Source organism: Ranitomeya variabilis, chromosome 1, assembly GCF_051348905.1.
Source record: "Ranitomeya variabilis isolate aRanVar5 chromosome 1, aRanVar5.hap1, whole genome shotgun sequence".
In the NCBI taxonomy this organism is placed as follows: Eukaryota; Metazoa; Chordata; class Amphibia; order Anura; family Dendrobatidae; genus Ranitomeya; species Ranitomeya variabilis.
In genome coordinates, this window is record NC_135232.1 from 969,844,348 (window position 1) to 969,862,702 (window position 18,355).

The 18,355-nt window shown below is 45.5% G+C and overlaps 1 protein-coding gene across 1 annotated transcript in view; it reads right to left on the bottom strand.

Moving 5' to 3' along the window:
• Nucleotides 1-18,355, bottom strand: part of TMEM154 (transmembrane protein 154) — an 81,617-nt gene that overhangs the window by 19,963 nt on the left and 43,299 nt on the right. The window contains exons 4-5 of the mRNA XM_077279354.1: nt 15,762-15,844; nt 3,550-3,595 (exon numbers count right to left, since the gene is read on the bottom strand). Coding sequence (XP_077135469.1) covers nt 3,550-3,595; nt 15,762-15,844 — 129 coding nt within the window. The remainder of the gene's footprint in view (nt 1-3,549; nt 3,596-15,761; nt 15,845-18,355) is intronic.

Sequence of the window (18,355 nt, forward strand, 5' to 3'; positions counted from 1 at the left end):
AGGGTCATTTGGATGTTTTGAGTTGTCATTATGATTTAAAAAGAGAAAACCCAGTGGCTTGACAATAAATGGCTTCACCTAACCACTAACCATGAGTGGAGAAAAAGTTTTGGTGTTATCATTCATACTCTCTGAATCAAAAGCCAAGAAAGCAAAAATTCTGCCAGGGTATGTAAACTTTTGAGCACAAATGTATGAAAAAAAAAAAGCCAAATTAGTTCTCCTGCTTTGCGCTTCAGCTTTTTATCATGTCACTTGGTAATGCTTGTTAAAGAGTCGATATTGACTTTTTGGGATGCTACCTCCAATATGTGGCACTAGAGTTGTAGTTCTCTTCTGAAGAGTCGATTTACATATTTAAATTCCCAAGGAAGCTTTGCATGGTCTATAATTATGCCAACTTGATCTTTTTTTATTGACAATGAGCAATATCCATATTTCAATCGCCAGTAAAATAGCAAAATATTTTTTAGCTCATATAAAAAAGAGGACAGGGCCCGTTCACATGTTCTCCTTCCTATCAGTTAGTTTCATGCATTCGTGAGGCTACGTTCACATTTGCGTTGCGTCGGGCGCAGGTTCGGCGACCCATAGCGATGTATGCGTCATGCGCCCCTATATTTAACATGGGGGCGCATGGACATGCGTTGTCTAGCGTTTTGTGACACATGCGTCATTTTTGGCGCAAGCGTCAGGGCGCAGAGGACGCTGCATGATGCAGTTTTTTTGCGCCGAAAATCATGCCAAAATTGGATGCATGCGTCACAAAAAGCTGCGTTGTGCATGTGTTTTGCATGCGTTTTGCGTTGCGGCGCCGACGCTGCGCCCAACAACGCAAATGTGAACGTAGCCTGAGTCAAACGCATAAAACTGAGATGAAGAAACAAGAGGAGATGTAGGTGTTAGGGTATGTTTCCACGGTCAGGAAACGCTGCTTGTTTGACGCTGCGCAGAGCTGCAGCGTCAAACAAGCAGCGTCCAGATGTTCCAGCATAGTGGAGGGGATTTTATGAAATCCCGTCTCCACTATGCGTGGAAACCCGCATCAGTCTTCCCTGCGACCCCGGACATGCTGCGCGTCTTTTCAGATCGCAGCATGTCCGTACACCTTGCGGGGACGCAGCGTCCCCGCAAGGCATATCACAGGGCCCTATGGGACAGAGCGATCATCCCGGATGTGAAGAGTTAACACATCCGGCATGATCGCGTCCCAGAAAGGGGGCGGGGCTTAGCGCCGAGCGGCTTCGCCGCTGCGGCGATACCGCCGGCCATCCTGAACGTGGAGACATAGCCTTAGGTGGAAGCCAATGGGGAAAATTGTGTGTATTGTGAATGGGATTGGTGGGAAAACCTGGGGTAAAGTAAGGTCGGAACAGAGAGCAATTACTGGAATGATTGTCTAGTTGACAGATATCATACCGTGGAGAGGCGTGCATTGTGAAACCCTTGTCCCAAGCACCAAGAGATTTTATTCTTTTATTCACAGCCACTTGGTTAAAATCAGTCTATTGTCTGACAATATTTGCTTTAATGTTAAAAATCAGGAAAAAGAACTATTACAGACTTCATGTGTATTCTTCATTCCTATGTTGGCAATAGGAGAGTTAGTAATTATACAATGTAGGACTATTTGCCCTTCTCTATAGTGTCCACAATCTAACCATACTAATCTGTGACTATGATCGCTGCCGCCTGTGAGGGTATCTTTCCACGGTAAGTAAACGCTGCTTGTTTGACGCTGCAGCGTCAAACAAGCAGCGTCCAGATGTTCCAGCATAGTGGAGGGGATTTTATGAAATCCCGTCTCCACTATGCGTGGAAACCCGCACGCGGCGGCCCTGCGACTCCGGACATGCTGCGCGTCTTTTCAGATCGCAGCATGTCCGTACACCTTGCGGGGATGCAGCGTCCCCGCAAGGCATATCACAGGGCCCTATGGCGAGGGGTGCGATGATCCCGGATGTGTACTGTACACATCCGGCACCATCGCGTCCCAGAAAGGGGGCGGGGCTTAGCGCCGAGCGGCTTCGCCGCTGCGGCGATACCGCCGCCCCTCCGGACCGTGGAGCCATACCCTAAGGGTATGTGTCCACGTTCAGGATTACATCAGGATTTGGTCAGGATTTTTCATCAGTATTTGTAAGCCAAAACCAGGAGTGGGTGATAAATGCAGAAGTGGTGCATATGTTTCTATTATACTTTTTCTCTAATTGTTCCACTCCTGGTTTTAGCTTACAAATACTGATGAAAAATCCTGACCAAATCCTGATGCAATCCTGAACGTGGACACATACCCTTAGGCCTTGTTCACACCATCCTTTTTTGTCTGCGGATTTTTCAGGTCCTGATTTGAGAAAACCCGCAGTGCAAAACTGCGGTGGATTTCCCTGCGGTTTTCTGCGCGGTTTCTACTGCGGATTCCACTGCGGGTTTCCAACTGCACTTTCCTATTGGTGCAGGTGGAAAACAGTTGCGGAATCCGCAGAAAGAAGTGACATGCTACTTCTTTTTTTCCGCAGAAAATCAGCGCGGATTTTCAGGCGGAAAAAAGGAAAGTGGGCACAGCGGATTTGGTTTTCCATAGGGAAACCCTGCATGGAAAACGTCTGCGGATCCGCAGCTGCAAATCCGCTGCGGATCCGCAGCAAAAACCGCAGCGTGTGAACATAGCCTTAGGCCACGTTCACACTCTGCGGGTTAATCCCGCAGCGGAATTGAAAATCTGCAGGGCAAAACCGCTGCGGTTATCCCTGCAGATTTATCGCGGTTTGTTCTGCGGTTTCCGCTGCGGGATTACTCCTGTACTATTGATGCTGCATATGCAGCAATATGCAGCATCAATAGTAATGTAAAAAATAATAAAAATTGGCTATACTCACCCTCTGACGTCGCGATCTCCCCGGCGCTGCAAGCGGCTGTGCCGACAAGGACCTTCGTGACGTCACGGTCATGTGACTGCGACGTCACCACAGGTCCTGTTCGGCACAGCAACTGAGACCGGACGCCGCGGGCAGCGCTGAGAGGTGAGTATAGCATTATTTTTTTATTTTAATTCTTTTTTTTTACACCCAAATATGGTTCCCAGGGCCTGGAGGAGAGTCTCCTCTCCTCCACCCCGGGTACCATCGGCACATTATCCGCTTAACTTCCCGCAACGTGGGCACAGCCCCATGCGGGAAGTTAGCGGTTCAATGCATTCCTATGGGTGCAGAATCGCTGCGATTCTGCACCAAGAAGTGACATGGTCCTTCTTTTTTTCTGCAGAAAATCCGCGCGGATTTTCCACAGAAAAAAAGGATCGTCGGCACAGCGGGTTTTGTTTTCCATTAGGTTACATTGTACTGTAACCTACATGGAAAAAGGATGCGGACCCGCAGCTGCAAAACAGCTGCGGGTCCGCAGCAAAACCCGCAGCGTGTGAACATAGCCTTAAGCAGTTTTATGCTCATCACACTTTCTCCTGGTCAGTATATGAATGAATTACTTGCTAGCTGAAATCTTCTTTCAGTTGGAGCCACCTAGTGGCTACATGATGAAAGTGTCTCTTACCTTGTGTGAAATTTGTTCTCTTCTTCCAGGGTTGACAAGCGACAACCTGCAAATGCAGAGCAATGTATAAAGTAATTCAGTAAGGTCTTTATGTAGAGATACAGCGAGGAGTAAATATTGCATGTCACAATGCAAGCAGAGAACTGATAAATTCATAGAACAGTTTCTTCTATAGTTGAAATCTGTCTTGTAGACCGTGTTTTTGTGGTGTACTATACAATTCCTTCAAAAGGTGTTTATATGGATATCTTTGTATTTGCAGAGAATACAGTAGGAAAAACGTATTTGAAATGATTATCAGTTTGACATACAATTTTTCACATATCCAGCATGCAAAAAATACAGTCAACTGCGCTTTATGCTTTAAACAGAATCTGTCACATTTGAGTGATCTAACCTATTACTATGGACATACAGGTAGTAGATTCCTGAAAAAAGTCATCCCTGTAGGTCTCATGTCAGATGCCTTGTTGTTGAGAAATCCTCTTTTATCCAATTAAGTAAATGACGTCTTCCAGGCAATGGGGCCGATGTTTCTCCACCTCCGCACTCTATAATGCTATGTATCGCCTCCCATAGTGTCACTCTGTTTCTGTGACGTTGGGTACTCAGCTGGAAATCTCACACCTAAGCATTCCCAGTGCTGTCGTTTCTCTTTAGTGTTCCACCCTCCTACGGGCAGGGACAGAACCATAGCAGATGTTGCGACCAGGCCCATGCGGGTGAGCAGTCCGCCATTGCCAAAAAACCCTACTGGAAGTGTGTCCTCAAACGCACATCCAGATGAGGTGTATTGCGGCACGCAGACCCATCGCGTCCACTGGCGGCAATACATGCTGTCGGCCAATCCAATTCCAGCAGCTGGCATCGGCGTACATGTAACTGGGGCGCATGGCAGTGATGTCATACACTCTCATCGCTTGCAGGCTGAAGTCAGCTGCCGGCTTCAGAAGAGTACGCCGTGCAGTGGGGGAGCGAAGGGTATAATGTTTTGGCTTCTTTTTTTTCCATACATTAAAAAACAGTGGCAGAATGGGGACATATTACCAGCATGGAGGATATATACACGATGATGGGGCCCAGGATAAGGAACATTTACCAGTATAAGGGACATATTACCAGCATAGGGGCCAGGATAAGGGATATATACCAGGATAAGGGACATTACCAGGACAAGGGACATACAGTGGGTACGGAAAGTATTAGATTTAGTAAGATTTTAAATTTTACATTTTTCACTCTTTGTTTCATTGCAGCCATTTGGTAAATTCAAAAAAGTTCATTTTTTTCAAATTAACCCCTTTCTGACATTAGACGTACTATCTCGTCAAGGTGGGCCCGTATGACCACCGACGGGATAGTACGTCATATGCGATCGGCCGTGCTCACGGGGGGAGCGCGGCCGATCATGGCTGGGTGTCAGCTGACTATCGCAGCTGACATCCGGCACTATGTGCCAGGAGCGGTCACGGACCGCCCCAGGCACATTAACCCCCCGGCACACTGCGATCAAACATGATCGCAGTGTTCCGGCGGTATAGGTAAGCATCGCGCAGGTAGGGGGCTCCCTGCGGGCTTCCCTGAGACCCTCGGAGCAACGCGATGTGATCGCGTTGCTCCGAGGGTCTCCTACTGTCTTCTCCCTGCAGGCCCCGGATCCAAAATGGCCACGGGGCTGCATCCGGGTCCTGCAGGGAGGTGACTTAACAGCGCCTGCTCAGAGCAGGTGCGGGAAGCCTCCAGGAGTGCACGTCAGATCACTGATCTGACACAGAGCACAGCAAAGTTATAGTGTAAAAAAATATATATATATTTACATGTGTAAAAAAAAATGTAAAAAAAATTGATTTAAAAAAAAATTAAAAAATTGTTCCCATAAATACATTTCTTTATCTAAATAAAAAAAAAACAATAAAAGTACACATATTTAGTATCGCCGAGTCCGTAACGACCCAACCTATAAAACTCTCCCACTAGTTAACCCCTTCAGTGAACACCCTAAAAAAAAAAAAAAAAACGAGGCAAAAAGCAACGCTTTATTATCATCCCACGAACAAAAAGTGGAATAACACTCGATCAAAAAAACATATAAATAACCATGGTACTGCTGAAAACGTCATCTTGTCCCGCAAAAAACGAGCCATGATACAGCATCATCAGCGAAAAAATAAAAATGTTATAGTCCTCAGAATAAAGCGAAGCAAAAATAATTATTTTTTCTATAAAATAGTTTTTATCGTATAAAAGCTCCAAAACATAAAAAAAATTATATAAATGAGGTATTGCTGTAATCGTACTGACCCGAAGAATAAAACTGCTTTATCTGTTTTACCAAACGCGGAACGGTATAAACACCCCCCCCAAAAGAAATTCATGAATAGCTGGTTTTCAGTCATTCTGCCTCACAAAAATCGGAATAAAAAGCGATCAAAAAATCACGTGCCCGAAAATGTTACCAATAAAAACGTCAACTCGTCCCGCAAAAAACAAGACCTCACATGACTCTGTGGACCAAAATATGGAAAAATTATAGCTCTCAAAATGTGGTAACGCAAAAAATATTTTTTGCAATAAAAAGCGTCTTTTAGTGTGTGACAGCTGCCAATCATAAAAATCTGCTAGAAAACCCACTATAAAAGTAAATCAAATAATTTTTTTTTATTTATTTCCATTTTCCCACTAGGGTTAGGGTTACATTTACGGTTGGGATTAGGGTTAGGGGTGTTAGGAGTCGAGTTCCCGCTGCTTCACAGGAGGAATTTCGAGCCATGTCTGCTGCGGTCTCCCATTCTGCATAGGCCGCAGTGGAGTATGCTCAGCGGAGACGTCAGTCCCAGTGTCTCACTGGGTCTGATACTGTGCAAAGGGTTACTGCTGTCTCTCCAGGCTCTGCTATTGTACCCTGCACCGATCTGCGGCGAGCAGGCTTTTCTGGGACTAAGTCCTGCTTTGCACACACTGAGCATGCCCAGGGTAAGATCTCTCAGTGGAGATCAAGGGTCACATGCTCAGGTACTGCAGCAACTTCCATTGGTCCTCCAGGAAGGTCCTATACCTGATCAAGTTCTGTGGCAGCCTTCCATTGGTCCTTCTTGGAAGGTCCTGTAGGTGCTGCAGCTATATAAGGTTCTCATGACCGCACGGCCATGCGCTAGTGTCAAATATGTACGAGCTCAGCGCCAGTGTGGTCGTGTGTGTGGTCAGGGACCCAGCTGAAATAAGCCCCTAGAATGCTGGCACCTCCGGCGAGGAGTTTTGTGTATGCAGTCAGGGACCCGGCTGAAATAAGCTCCTAGAATGCTGGCACCTCCGGTGAGGAGTTTATGTGTGAATTCAGGGCTGGCTAATAGCCGATAGAATTCCGGCTCCACCGGAGAGGAGCTGCATGTTGGTTGGACTGCATGACCACTGTCAGCTCTACACAGTAGCTGTGTCCCCTGTGAGCTAAACAGGGCACAGCGTTCTCTTTACTACGGGCTCTGTGAAGTAACAGAGTTTGTTTATTCTAATTTGCTTCGCTGCCTTACTGGGTTCTTCTTCGTACAGAAGAAGAGTGGAGACTTACGTCCATGCACAGACTACAGGGGTCTTAACGCCATCACCGTTAAGAACAAGTACCCATTACCCCTGATATCTGAGCTTTTTGATAGGCTACGGGGAGCAAGGGTATTTACAAAATTAGATCTGCGGGGTGCTTACAACCTGATTCGCATCCGTGAGGGGGACGAATGGAAGACGGCTTTTAACACCAGGGATGGGCACTATGAATATCTGGTGATGCCCTTCGGGCTCTGTAATGCCCCAGCCGTTTTCCAAGACTTTGTGAACGACATCTTCCGGGATATGCTCACCACCTCGGTCGTAGTCTATCTGGATGATATTCTCATCTACTCTCTAGACTCCCATCGGAGAGATGTTCGCAAAGTCTTTGACCTCTTACGGGCAAACTCCCTCTACGCCAAGTTGGAGAAGTGTGTGTTTGAGCAGGAGTCCTTGCCTTTCCTTGGTTATATCATCTCTGCCCAGGGTTTGGCTATGGATCCTGCCAAGCTACAGGCTATGATGGACTGGCAGGAACCCCATTCACTTAAAGCGGTGCAGCGCTTTATGGGGTTCATTAATTACTATCGTCAGTTCATCCCACACTTCTCAACTTTGGTAGCTCCCTTGGTTGCCCTCACCAAGAAGGGAGCAAATCCCAAGTTGTGGTCAGAGGATGTCTCCAAGGCCTTCCTCTCGGTTAAGTCACACTTCGCTAGCGCTCCCATTCTACATCGCCCCGATGTAGATAAACCATTTATCATGGAGGTGGATGCCTCATCCATTGGTGCTGGAGCAGTCCTTTTCCAAAAGGATGCTCAAGGTCGGAAGCATCCATGCTTCTTCTTCTCCAAGACCTTCACACCGGCGGAGAGGAATTATTCCATCGGGGACAGGGAGTTGCTAGCCATGAAGTTGGCTTTCTCAGAGTGGAGACATTTCTTGGAGGGAGCTCGCTTTCCCTTCCAGGTTTTCACTGACCACAAAAACTTGGTATATCTACAGACGGCCCAGCGGCTGAATTCTCGCCAGGCTAGATGGTCCCTGTTCTTCTCCCGGTTTCATTTTACTCTTCATTTTCTCTCCGGGGAGAAGAACATTCGCGCCGATGCTCTCTCCCGCTCTGTAGTGTCATCTGAGGAGGAGGAGGAGGAGCCTCGGCTTATTGTCCCTTCTGAGAGCCTGAAAACTGTAGCTCCGGTTTCGCTAAAGTCTGTGCCCCCGGGCAAGACTTTCGTGCCAGCGATTTTGCGACCGGAGGTTCTCTCTTGGGCTCACTCGTCCAGAGTGGGTGGGCATTTTGGGACCAAAATGACATCCAAGCTTTTGGCGAGAACGTACTGGTGGCCTCATATGGCCCGTGATGTCGGGGACTATATTTGGGCGTGCGTTTCCTGCGCCCAGAATCGGTCTCCTTGGCAACGGACTGCTGGGTTGCTTTACCCCCTACTGATGGCAGACAGGCCTTGGGAAATGGTCGGGATGGACTTCGTGGTGGGCTTACCCAAGTCGCGTAGCTGCACCGTTATCTGGGTTGTCACCGATCATTTCTCTAAGATGGTGCTCTTGGTGCCGCTTCCACGGTTACCTTCTGCACGGGCCTTGGCGGCGTTATTCATAAAGCACATTTTCCGTTTAGATGGAATGCATGATAAAATTGTCAGCGACCGGGGTCCCCAGTTCGCGTCTCGGTTTTGGAGAGAGCTCTGCCGTTTACTCAGCATAGAGTTGAATCTCTCCTCTGCATACCATCCCGAGACGAATGGGTTGGTAGAGAGGACCAACCAGACTCTGGTGACATACTTGCGACATTTTGTCTCTGCTAGGCAGGATGATTGGGCATCTTTGCTACCCTGGGCGGAATTTGCCTTGAACAACGCCGTAGCCAATTCCACTGGGCAGACTCCTTTTCTCCTTAATTACGGCCAGCATCCGCGTGTCCCTGTGCCCATGCCCGTGTCATCCACCGATTCTAGGGTGGCAACCTGGGCGGTGGAGGCATGTGACATCTGGGACCGCACACAGGATGCCATCCGGGCCTCCAAGGAGAGAATGAGGGTTTCTGCTGATACACACCGGCGCCCCGCTCTGACCTTTGCTCCTGGCGACTTAGTGTGGCTCTCCGCCCGTAACATCAGGCTGCGAGTTGAGTCCACTAAGTTTGTGCCTCGCTACATTGGCCCGTTCAAGGTTCTGGAACAGGTCAACCCTGTGGTCTACCGTTTGGCTGTGCCTCCACGCCTTGGTATCACCGACACTTTTCACGTTTCCCTCTTAAAGCCCGTTCATTTGTCTCGGTTTTCTGAGTCATCTGCCGGGACATCGGGTTCATCCTTGGATAAGTTTGAGGTGAATGCTATCGTGGGGTGCAAGGTGGTACGTGGCAAGAAATTTTATCTGGTGGACTGGAAGGGTCACGGTCCAGAAGATAGAACCTGGGAACCTGTGGAGCACATTCGGGCTCTGCTGCTCATTGCAGCTTTTGAGCGTAGCGAGGCTCAAGGAGGGGGGGCCCTATGAGGGGGGGTAATGTTAGGAGTCGAGTTCCCGCTGCTGCTTAGAGGGAATCTCGAGCCGTGTCTGCTGCGGTCTCCCATTCTGCATAGGCCGCAGTGGAGCCTGCTCAGCGGAGACGTCGGTCCCAGCGTCTGACTGGGTCTGATACTGTGCAAAGGGTTACTGCTGTCTCTCCAGGCTCCTATTGTACCCTGCACTGATCTGTGGCGAGCAGGCTTTTCTGGGACTAAGTCCTGCTTTGCACACACTGAGCATGCCCAGGGTAAGATCTCTCAGTGGAGATCAAGGGTCACATGCTCAGGTACTGCAGCAACTTCCATTGGTCCTCCAGGAAGGTCCTATACCTGATCAAGTTCTGTGGCAGCCTTCCATTGGTCCTTCTTGGAAGGCCCTGTAGGTGCTGCAGCTATATAAGGTTCTCATGACCGCACGGCCATGCGCTAGTGTCAAATATGTACGAGCTCAGCGCCAGTGTGGTCTTGTGTGTGGTCAGGGACCCGGCTGAAATAAGCCCCTAGAATGCTGGCACCTCCGGCGAGGAGTTTATGTGTGAATTCAGGGCTGGCTAATAGCCGATAGAATTCCGGTTCCACCGGAGAGGAGCTGCGTGTTGGTTGGACTGCGTGACCACTGTCGGCTCTACACAATAGCTGTGTCCCCTGTGAGCTAAACAGGGCACAGAGTTCTCTTTACTACGGGCTCTGTGAAGTAACAGAGTTCGTTTATTCTAATTTGCTTCGCCGCCTTACTTAGCAGCAGGTTCTTTCCTGCACGGTGGATCCCGGGTTGCGAATGCACCTATCCCATCTAATAAATATATTCGGTGCGTTCCGCCAACCCTAACAAGGGGTGTGTCAGGGTTAAGGGTGTGGTTAGGGTTATGGTTGGGATTAGGGTTAGGGGTGTGGTTAGGGTTGGAATTAGGGTTAGGGGAGTATTGGGGTTAGGGGTGTGGTTGGGGTTAGGGGTGTGTTTGGGATTAGGGTTAGGGGTGTGTTTGGGTTAGGGTTTCAGTTAGAATTGGGGGTTTCCACTGTTTAGGCACATCAGGGGCTCTCCAAATGCAACATGGTGTCCCATCTCAATTCCAGTCAATTTTGCATTGAAAAGTCAAACGGCGCTCCTTCCCTTCCGAGCTCTGACATGCGCCCAAACAGTGGTTTACCCCCACGTATGGGGTATCAGCGTACTCAGGGCAAATTGCACAACAACTTTTGGGGTCCAATTTCTTCTCTTACCCTTGGGAAAATAAAAAATTGGGGGCAAAAAGATCATTTTTGTGAAAAAATATGATTTTTTATTTTTACGGCTCTGCATTATAAACTTCTGTGAAGCACTTGGTGGGTCAAAGTGCTCACTACACATCTAGATAAGTTCCTTAGGGGGTCTAGTTTCCAAAATGGTGTCACTTGTGGGGGGTTTCAATGTTTAGGCACATCAGGGGCTTTCCAAACGCAACATGGCGTCTCATCTCAATTGCAGTCAGTTTTGCATTGAAAAAGTCAAATGGCACTCCTTCCTTTCCGAGCTCTGCCATGCGCCCAAACAGTGGTTTACCCCCACATATGGGGTATCGGCGTACTCAGGACAAATTTTACAACAACTTTTGGGGTTCAATTTCTCCTGTTACGCTTGGTAAAATAAAACAAATTGGAGCTGAAGTAAATTTTTTGTGAAAAAAAGTTAAATTTTTTTTAAATACTCCAAAAATTCCTGTGAAACACCTGAAGGGTTAATAAACTTCTTGAATGTGGTTTTGAGCACCTTGAGGAGTGCAGTTTTTAGAATGGTGTCACACTTGGTTATTTTCTATCATATAGACCCCTCACAATGACTTCAAATGTGATGTGGTCCCTAAGAAAAAAATTATATTGTAAAATTGAGAAATTGCTGGTCAACTTTTAACCCTTAATACTAACAAAAAAAAATTTTGCTCCAAAATTGTGCTGATGTAAAGTAGACATGTGGGAAATGTTACTTATTAAGTATTTTGTGTGACATATCTCTGTGATTTAAGGGCATAAAAATTCAAATTTGGAAAATTGCAAAATTTTCAAAATTTTCGCCAAATTTCCATTTTTTCACAAATAAACACAAGTAATATAAAATAAATTTTACCACTATCATGAAGTACAATATGTCTCAAGAAAACAGTGTCAGAATTACCAGGATCCGTTGAAGCGTTCCAGAGTTATAACCTCATAAAGGGACAGTGGTCAGAATTGTAAAAATTGGCCCGGTCATTAACGTGCAAACCACCCTTGGGGGTAAAGGGGTTAATGTACACTCTGCACCCAATCTTGACAGGAAGAAAAAAAATGTAGAAATTTTTGCAAATTTATTAAAAAAGAAAAACTGAAATATCACATGGTCAGAAGTATCCAGATCCTTTGCTCAGACACATTTAAGTCACATGCTATCCATTTCCTTGTGATCCTCCTTGAGATGGTTCTACTCCTTCATTGGAGTCCAGCTATGTTTAATTAAACTGATAGGACTTGATTTGGAAAGGCAGACACAGTGCATGTCAGACCAAATCAGAATCATGAGGTCAAAGGAACTTGCCAAAGAGCTCAGAGACAAAACTGTGGCAAGGCACAGTTCTGGCCAAGGTTAGAGAGAGATAAAGAAGAACCCCCAGATCACTGTGGCTGAGCTCTAGAGATGTAGTAGGGAGTTGGGAGAAAGCTCCACAAAGTCAACTATCACTGATCTCATAGGGACAGAGTGATGCTGTGGGAGGCGATGCATAGCATAATGAAGTGAGGAGGCAGAATTATTTTCCGGGTACCGTCCTCCCCAGAGCCTGAAAGATGTCATTTACATGAACAGATAAAAGACGATTTCTCCACAGCAAGACATCTGATATGAGACATACAGGTAGGCCTTTTTCAGCAACCTGTATGCCCATATTAATAGGTTAGATAGCTCAAATGTGGTGACAAATTCCCTTTAAAAAAGGATGAAAAAATGTATCCGTTTTTATAACACTGCAGACAATGAAAGACATGCTGTCATACATTTGCATCCATTTCTCAGCTGTTTTTTGTTGTTGTTATGGGACATCTACACTCACCGGCCACTTTATTAGGTACACCATGCTAGTAACAGGTTGGACCCCCTTTTGCCTTCAGAACTGCCTCAATTCTTCGTGGCATAGATTCAACAAGGTGCTGGAAGCATTCCTCAGAGATTTTGGTCCATATTGACATGATGGCATCACACAGTTGCCGCAGATTTGTCGGCTGCACATCCCAAAGATGCTCCATACAAGGCAGGATGGATCCATGCTTTCATGTTGTTTACGCCAAATTCTGACCCTACCATCCGAATGTCGCAGCAGAAATCGAGACTCATCAGACCAAGCAACGTTTTTCCAATCTTCTACTGTCCAATTTCGATGAGCTTGTACAAATTGTAGCCTCAGTTTCCTGTTCTTAGCTGAAAGGAGTGGTACCCGGTGTGGTCTTCTGCTGCTGTAGCCCATCTGCCTCAAAGTTCGACGCACTGTGCGTTCAGAGATGCTCTTAGGCCTACCTTGGTTGTAACGGGTGGCGATTTGAGTCACTGTTGCCTTTCTATCAGCTCGAACCAGTCTGCCCATTCTCCTCTGACCTCTGGCATCAACAAGGCATTTCCGCCCACAGAACTGCCGCTCACTGGATTTTTTTTCTTTTTCGGACCATTCTCTGTAAACCCTAGAGATGGTTGTGCGTGAAAATCCCAGTAGATCAGCAGTTTCTGAAATACTCAGACCAGCCCTTCTGGCACCAACAACCATGCCACGTTCAAAGGCACTCAAATCACCTTTCTTCCCCATACTGATGCTCAGTTTGAACTGCAGGAGATTGTCTTGACCATGTCTACATGCCTAAATGCACTGAGTTACCGCCATGTGATTGGCTGATTAGAAATTAAGTGTTAACAAGAAGTTGGACAGGTGTACCTAATAAAGTGGCCGGTGAGTGTATATTGACTACTAATGCCCATATTTTATGCTTGATATACTCGGTATCCATTTTTTGGAGAAATTTCTCTTGTTTTATGTGGGTAGGTTTGACACAGCATGGAGGGTTTATCTTTTTATGGATTTCCCCTTGTTTTTTCATGCTTTCTTGTGTTTTTTATTTTTTGGTATTTTGGGGCATTTGATATAAATAAAAGTATTTATTCACCCCATATATGCTCCCACTGTTGCTAGCTTTTCTCTGTATATGTATTGCATGCATATATGCGCATGTGGTGGGCTAATCCTTCAACTTTGGTAATGCCCACTCATCCATTTTTTCTTAACACATTCATAGCCACAAGGAATAGATCCTAATCTTATCTTTTGTACTGAAACATCTAATGGTTATTGTGAAGGGAGCGGGAACAGGGTCAGCTGTAACATTGCCTATTAAACTTGGATCAGTTTTATTAGTTGTGTATAGAGCTGTGACCTAAGGGTATGTGCACACGTCCGGATTTCTTGCAGAAATTTCCTGAAGAAAACCGGAAATTTTCTGCAAGAAATCCGCATTTTTTTTTTTTGCGTTTTTTTTGCGTTTTTTTCGCGTTTTTTTTAGCATTCTGCAAGCGTAATTAGCTTGCAGAATGCTAAAGTTTTCCAAGCGATCTGTAGCATCGCTTGGAAAACTGACTGACAGGTTGGTCACACTTGTCAAACATAGCGTTTGACAAGTGTGACCAACTTTTTACTATAGATGCTGCTTTTGCAGCATCTATAGTAAAAGATAGAATGTTTAAAAATAATAAAAAAAAATAAAAAAAATGCTTATACTCACCCGCAGACAGCTGATCTCCTCACCGGCGTCCGTTCCGTATAGCTGGTGTGTGCGCGCAGGACCTTCCATGACGTCGCGGTCACGTGAGCGGTCACATGACCGGTCTCGACCAATCACAAGACGGCGACATCATCGGCAGGTCCTTCACCGCACACCAGCTACAGGAACCGAAGCGACAGCGTGCAGTGGAGAGGCGGGAAGACATTGAAGGTGAGTATAGGACTATTTTTTATTTTAATTCTTTTTTTTTGACCACTTATATGGTGCCCAGTCCGTGGAGGAGAGTCTCCTCTCCTCCACCCTGGGTACCAACCGCACATAATCTGCTTACTTCCCGCATGGTGGGCACAGCCCCGTGCGGGAAGTAAGCAGATCAATGGACTCCTAGGTGTGCGGAATCCCCTGCAATTCCGCATTTTAATGAACATGTTGCTTTTTTTTTTCCGCGATGCGATTTTTTCGCGGAAAAAAAGGCTACATTTGCACAAAAAATGCGGAATACACTGTAAATAATAGGAGGCATAGGTTAGCGTTTTTTTCGCGTTTTTATCACGTTTTTATAGCGAAAAAACGCGAAAAATACGCGAAAAATACTGAACGTGTGCACATGGCCTATCATTCTGATCCTGCCTCTGCTGATAAGAAGCCTGCTGAAAGCTCTTCCTGAAAAGGACAGGCAGTATGAGGCTAAAATAGCTCCAGTGGTCAATGTGAGAATTGCAAGATTACCAATTTAGTTTTTAATAGATATTTTCTTAAATACATGTAACACAAAATCATGATTTAAATAATAAGTAAGATGATAGCTTCCCTTTAACTGTACAAAATGTACCTGCAATATGGACATAAATTCTGCAGATTGTCAGTTTATGACAATGAATTTGTAGAATTCACCAGTCACAATGCAAGGTTGAAAGTCATGGTGCATCTGCAACAGTTCCACAACAAAATATGCTAGATCTGGTGCATATATTGTCATTTTGGATTTTGCTGCAGATTAAACCTGTGTGGTTGTAACCAAAATGTGATGATATATTGTAAAAAAAAAAAAAAAGTAAAAACTATCAATGTTGGAAGCTTTTGTCTATTTTTGTGATAAATATCACATTTTTCTGAATGTGAACTAGTCAATATGTTGTCTCCAGTAAGAGGATACATTAATATTTTTAGCTTATATGGTAAGAGTCAGAATTATCCTTCAACAAGTGATCATTTGGGAACACAATAAAGACGAGTTCCTTCTCACAGCATAGTAATCTACTATCTAACAAAAGCAAAATTACGGGTGCCTATAGAAATAAGTGATATAAAAACATGAAGCAAACACAGACATAATGTATCATACAGAAATGTGTATGAAGTGCTTACTGTTCTTCATGTCGTTCATCCATTTGTCAAGATCATCCATCTCAATCTCCATTACTGATGGAGTGTCCTCTTCAAAGATAGGACTGGAAAAGATGCAGAGAACAGCTGCTCATTAATAGTAAGAACTGAGAATTAGGAAGTCAGATCTTATCGGCTGGTATTCTCTAGGAATGGGAATATGATAGAGAGCCACACACTTAAGGCCTCATGCACACTGTGTTAAAGCACGTGTGTGAAAACAATGGTGCCGGTGTCATAAATGTCTTGCATCAGTGTTTGATCCGTGTGTGTCCTGAGAATGTTACGTCCCCTTGGAAGACTTAAAGTTAGAAGGTCACGTCGGGTAATAAATCTCAGGTCATCTTTAGAGATGGTGTGAATTGTGTCCCATATTAAAAGGAGTCTGTCACCCGATTTTTCGCCTGTAAGCTAAAGCCACCGCCATTAGGGGCTTATCTACAGCATTCTGTAATGCTGTAGATGAGCCCCCGATGTAACCTGAAAGATAAGAAAAAAAAGTTAGATTATACTAACCCAAGGGTGGTCCCGGTTCGGGTCCAACGCCTCTTATCTTCATGCGATGACGTCCTCTTTGCTTCCTGTCGCGGCTCTTGCGAAGGAGTACTGATTTGCCCTGTTGAGGGCAGAGCAAAGTACTGCAGTGTGCAGGCGCTGGGAAAGGTCAGAGAGGCCCGGCGCCTGCGCACTGCAGTACTTTACGCTGCCCTCAACAGGGCAAATCAGTATGCCTGCGCAGGACCCGCGACAGGAAGCAAAGAAGTGGACGTCATCACATGAAGATGGGAGGCACTGGACCCGGACCACGACGCCCATCGGACCCGAACCGGGACCACCCTTGGGTTAGTATAATCTAAATCGTTTTTCTTATCTTTCAGGTTACATCGGGGGCTTATCTACAGCATTACAGAATGCTGCTGTAGATAAGCCCCTGATGGTGGTGGCCTTAAGGTACCTTCACACATAACGATTTCGTTAACGATATCGTTGCAACGTCACGCTTTTTTGTGACGTAGCAACGATCCCGCTAACGATCTCGTTATGTGTGACAGCGACCAACGATCAGGCCCCTGCTGGGAGATCGTTGGTCGTAGGGAATGATCAGGACCTTTATTTGGTCGCTGATCACCCGCTGTCACCGCTGGATCGGCTGGATCAGCTGGATCGCAGGGCCGCGCTTAGTAACCCGATATTTACCCTGGTTACCATTGTAAAAGTAAAAAAAAACAAAACACTACATACTCACATTCCGATGTCTGTCACGTCCCCCGCCGTCAGCTTCCAGCGGCCGGGATCCAGACGGGACCTTCATTCCAATCCACATGGGTAATTAAATTTTTGTATTTTGCATTGTGCACATTGGCTTATGGCTATTATGATAGCACGAATTCATGCGCTGATATTATTAAGCCAGGCCGTTTTGATGCCAGCAAATATTCTCATGTGCACGTGTTGACAGCACATTTGCTGCATGTTCATGAGTTAACAATCTATTGTGTTACTGTCCCGGACTGTGTTTTCAGGTCACCATTGTACCAATGGATTTAGTCACAAATTTGTCACTTCTTCTTATATGGTAATACTATGTATATGCAAATTATGTGTTTTCAATAAATTTTGTACTCTTGATTTACTCTTTCGGCTATTTTCTGACTCATGGTTCTCTTATTCTTATAATGGGTACGTGTTGTATCTGTTAAAAAACGGATACAGGGGTTTGCCAAAAAGAGCCATGGTCTAACATGTGGCACCCCGGCTCCAATTCAGGACTGGATTCTTTCACACCAATCTTTATGAGGAGGCAGGGTATATTGCGAGGCGCCTGATTCACTAATGTGGCACACACCACTTAATAAATCAGGTTAGGGACCAAGTGTCTGGCACCTCCATGTGTGCTTCCCAACAAATCTTACTCCAGTCAGGGACTGGACTAAGATTTGTGATGTAAGGAATGTCACTGCTTGTCATGAACTTGACGAAAGGCAGGTCAATTCGCCCTATCACACCTTTTTTGGAGCTGGGCAAAAATGTCGTGAACACTCTCAATCAAGGCCAATGCTCATTCCGAGCATTCCCACAACAATATGGTCCACAACCTGGTGTGTATAGGTAGGGCAATATTCCACACATGCCAGAATATTAGTCACCTTAACGTGAAATTGATTGACAGCAGCCCTAGACCAGTACGGTGACTGCAGGCAGGGAGAGCAGGGACAATCAATGTTAGCTTTTAAACAGAAAGGAGAAGAAGGAGGAGAAGAAATGAGAAAAATAAATTAATACATATAAAAAACAAAAAGAGGACATTAAAATCAAAGCTACCAAGTTCACTTCACATCAACACTATGAGGATAAGTATTAAGAGACAATTTGCACAATTTTGAAAAATTTATCATGCAAGTTAAAAAAAAAAGGAAATTTCAGACTGATACTTTTCATTATAAAAATAATAAAGCATATGAGTAGAAAATAGCATTTGGAAGGAGAAATGTATCAAAATCAAGTTTTTAGAAATCAAAAAAGAAACCAAGGACAAGGTCAAGATTCTTCTAAAAGCAGGAAAAGTTATGTCTACA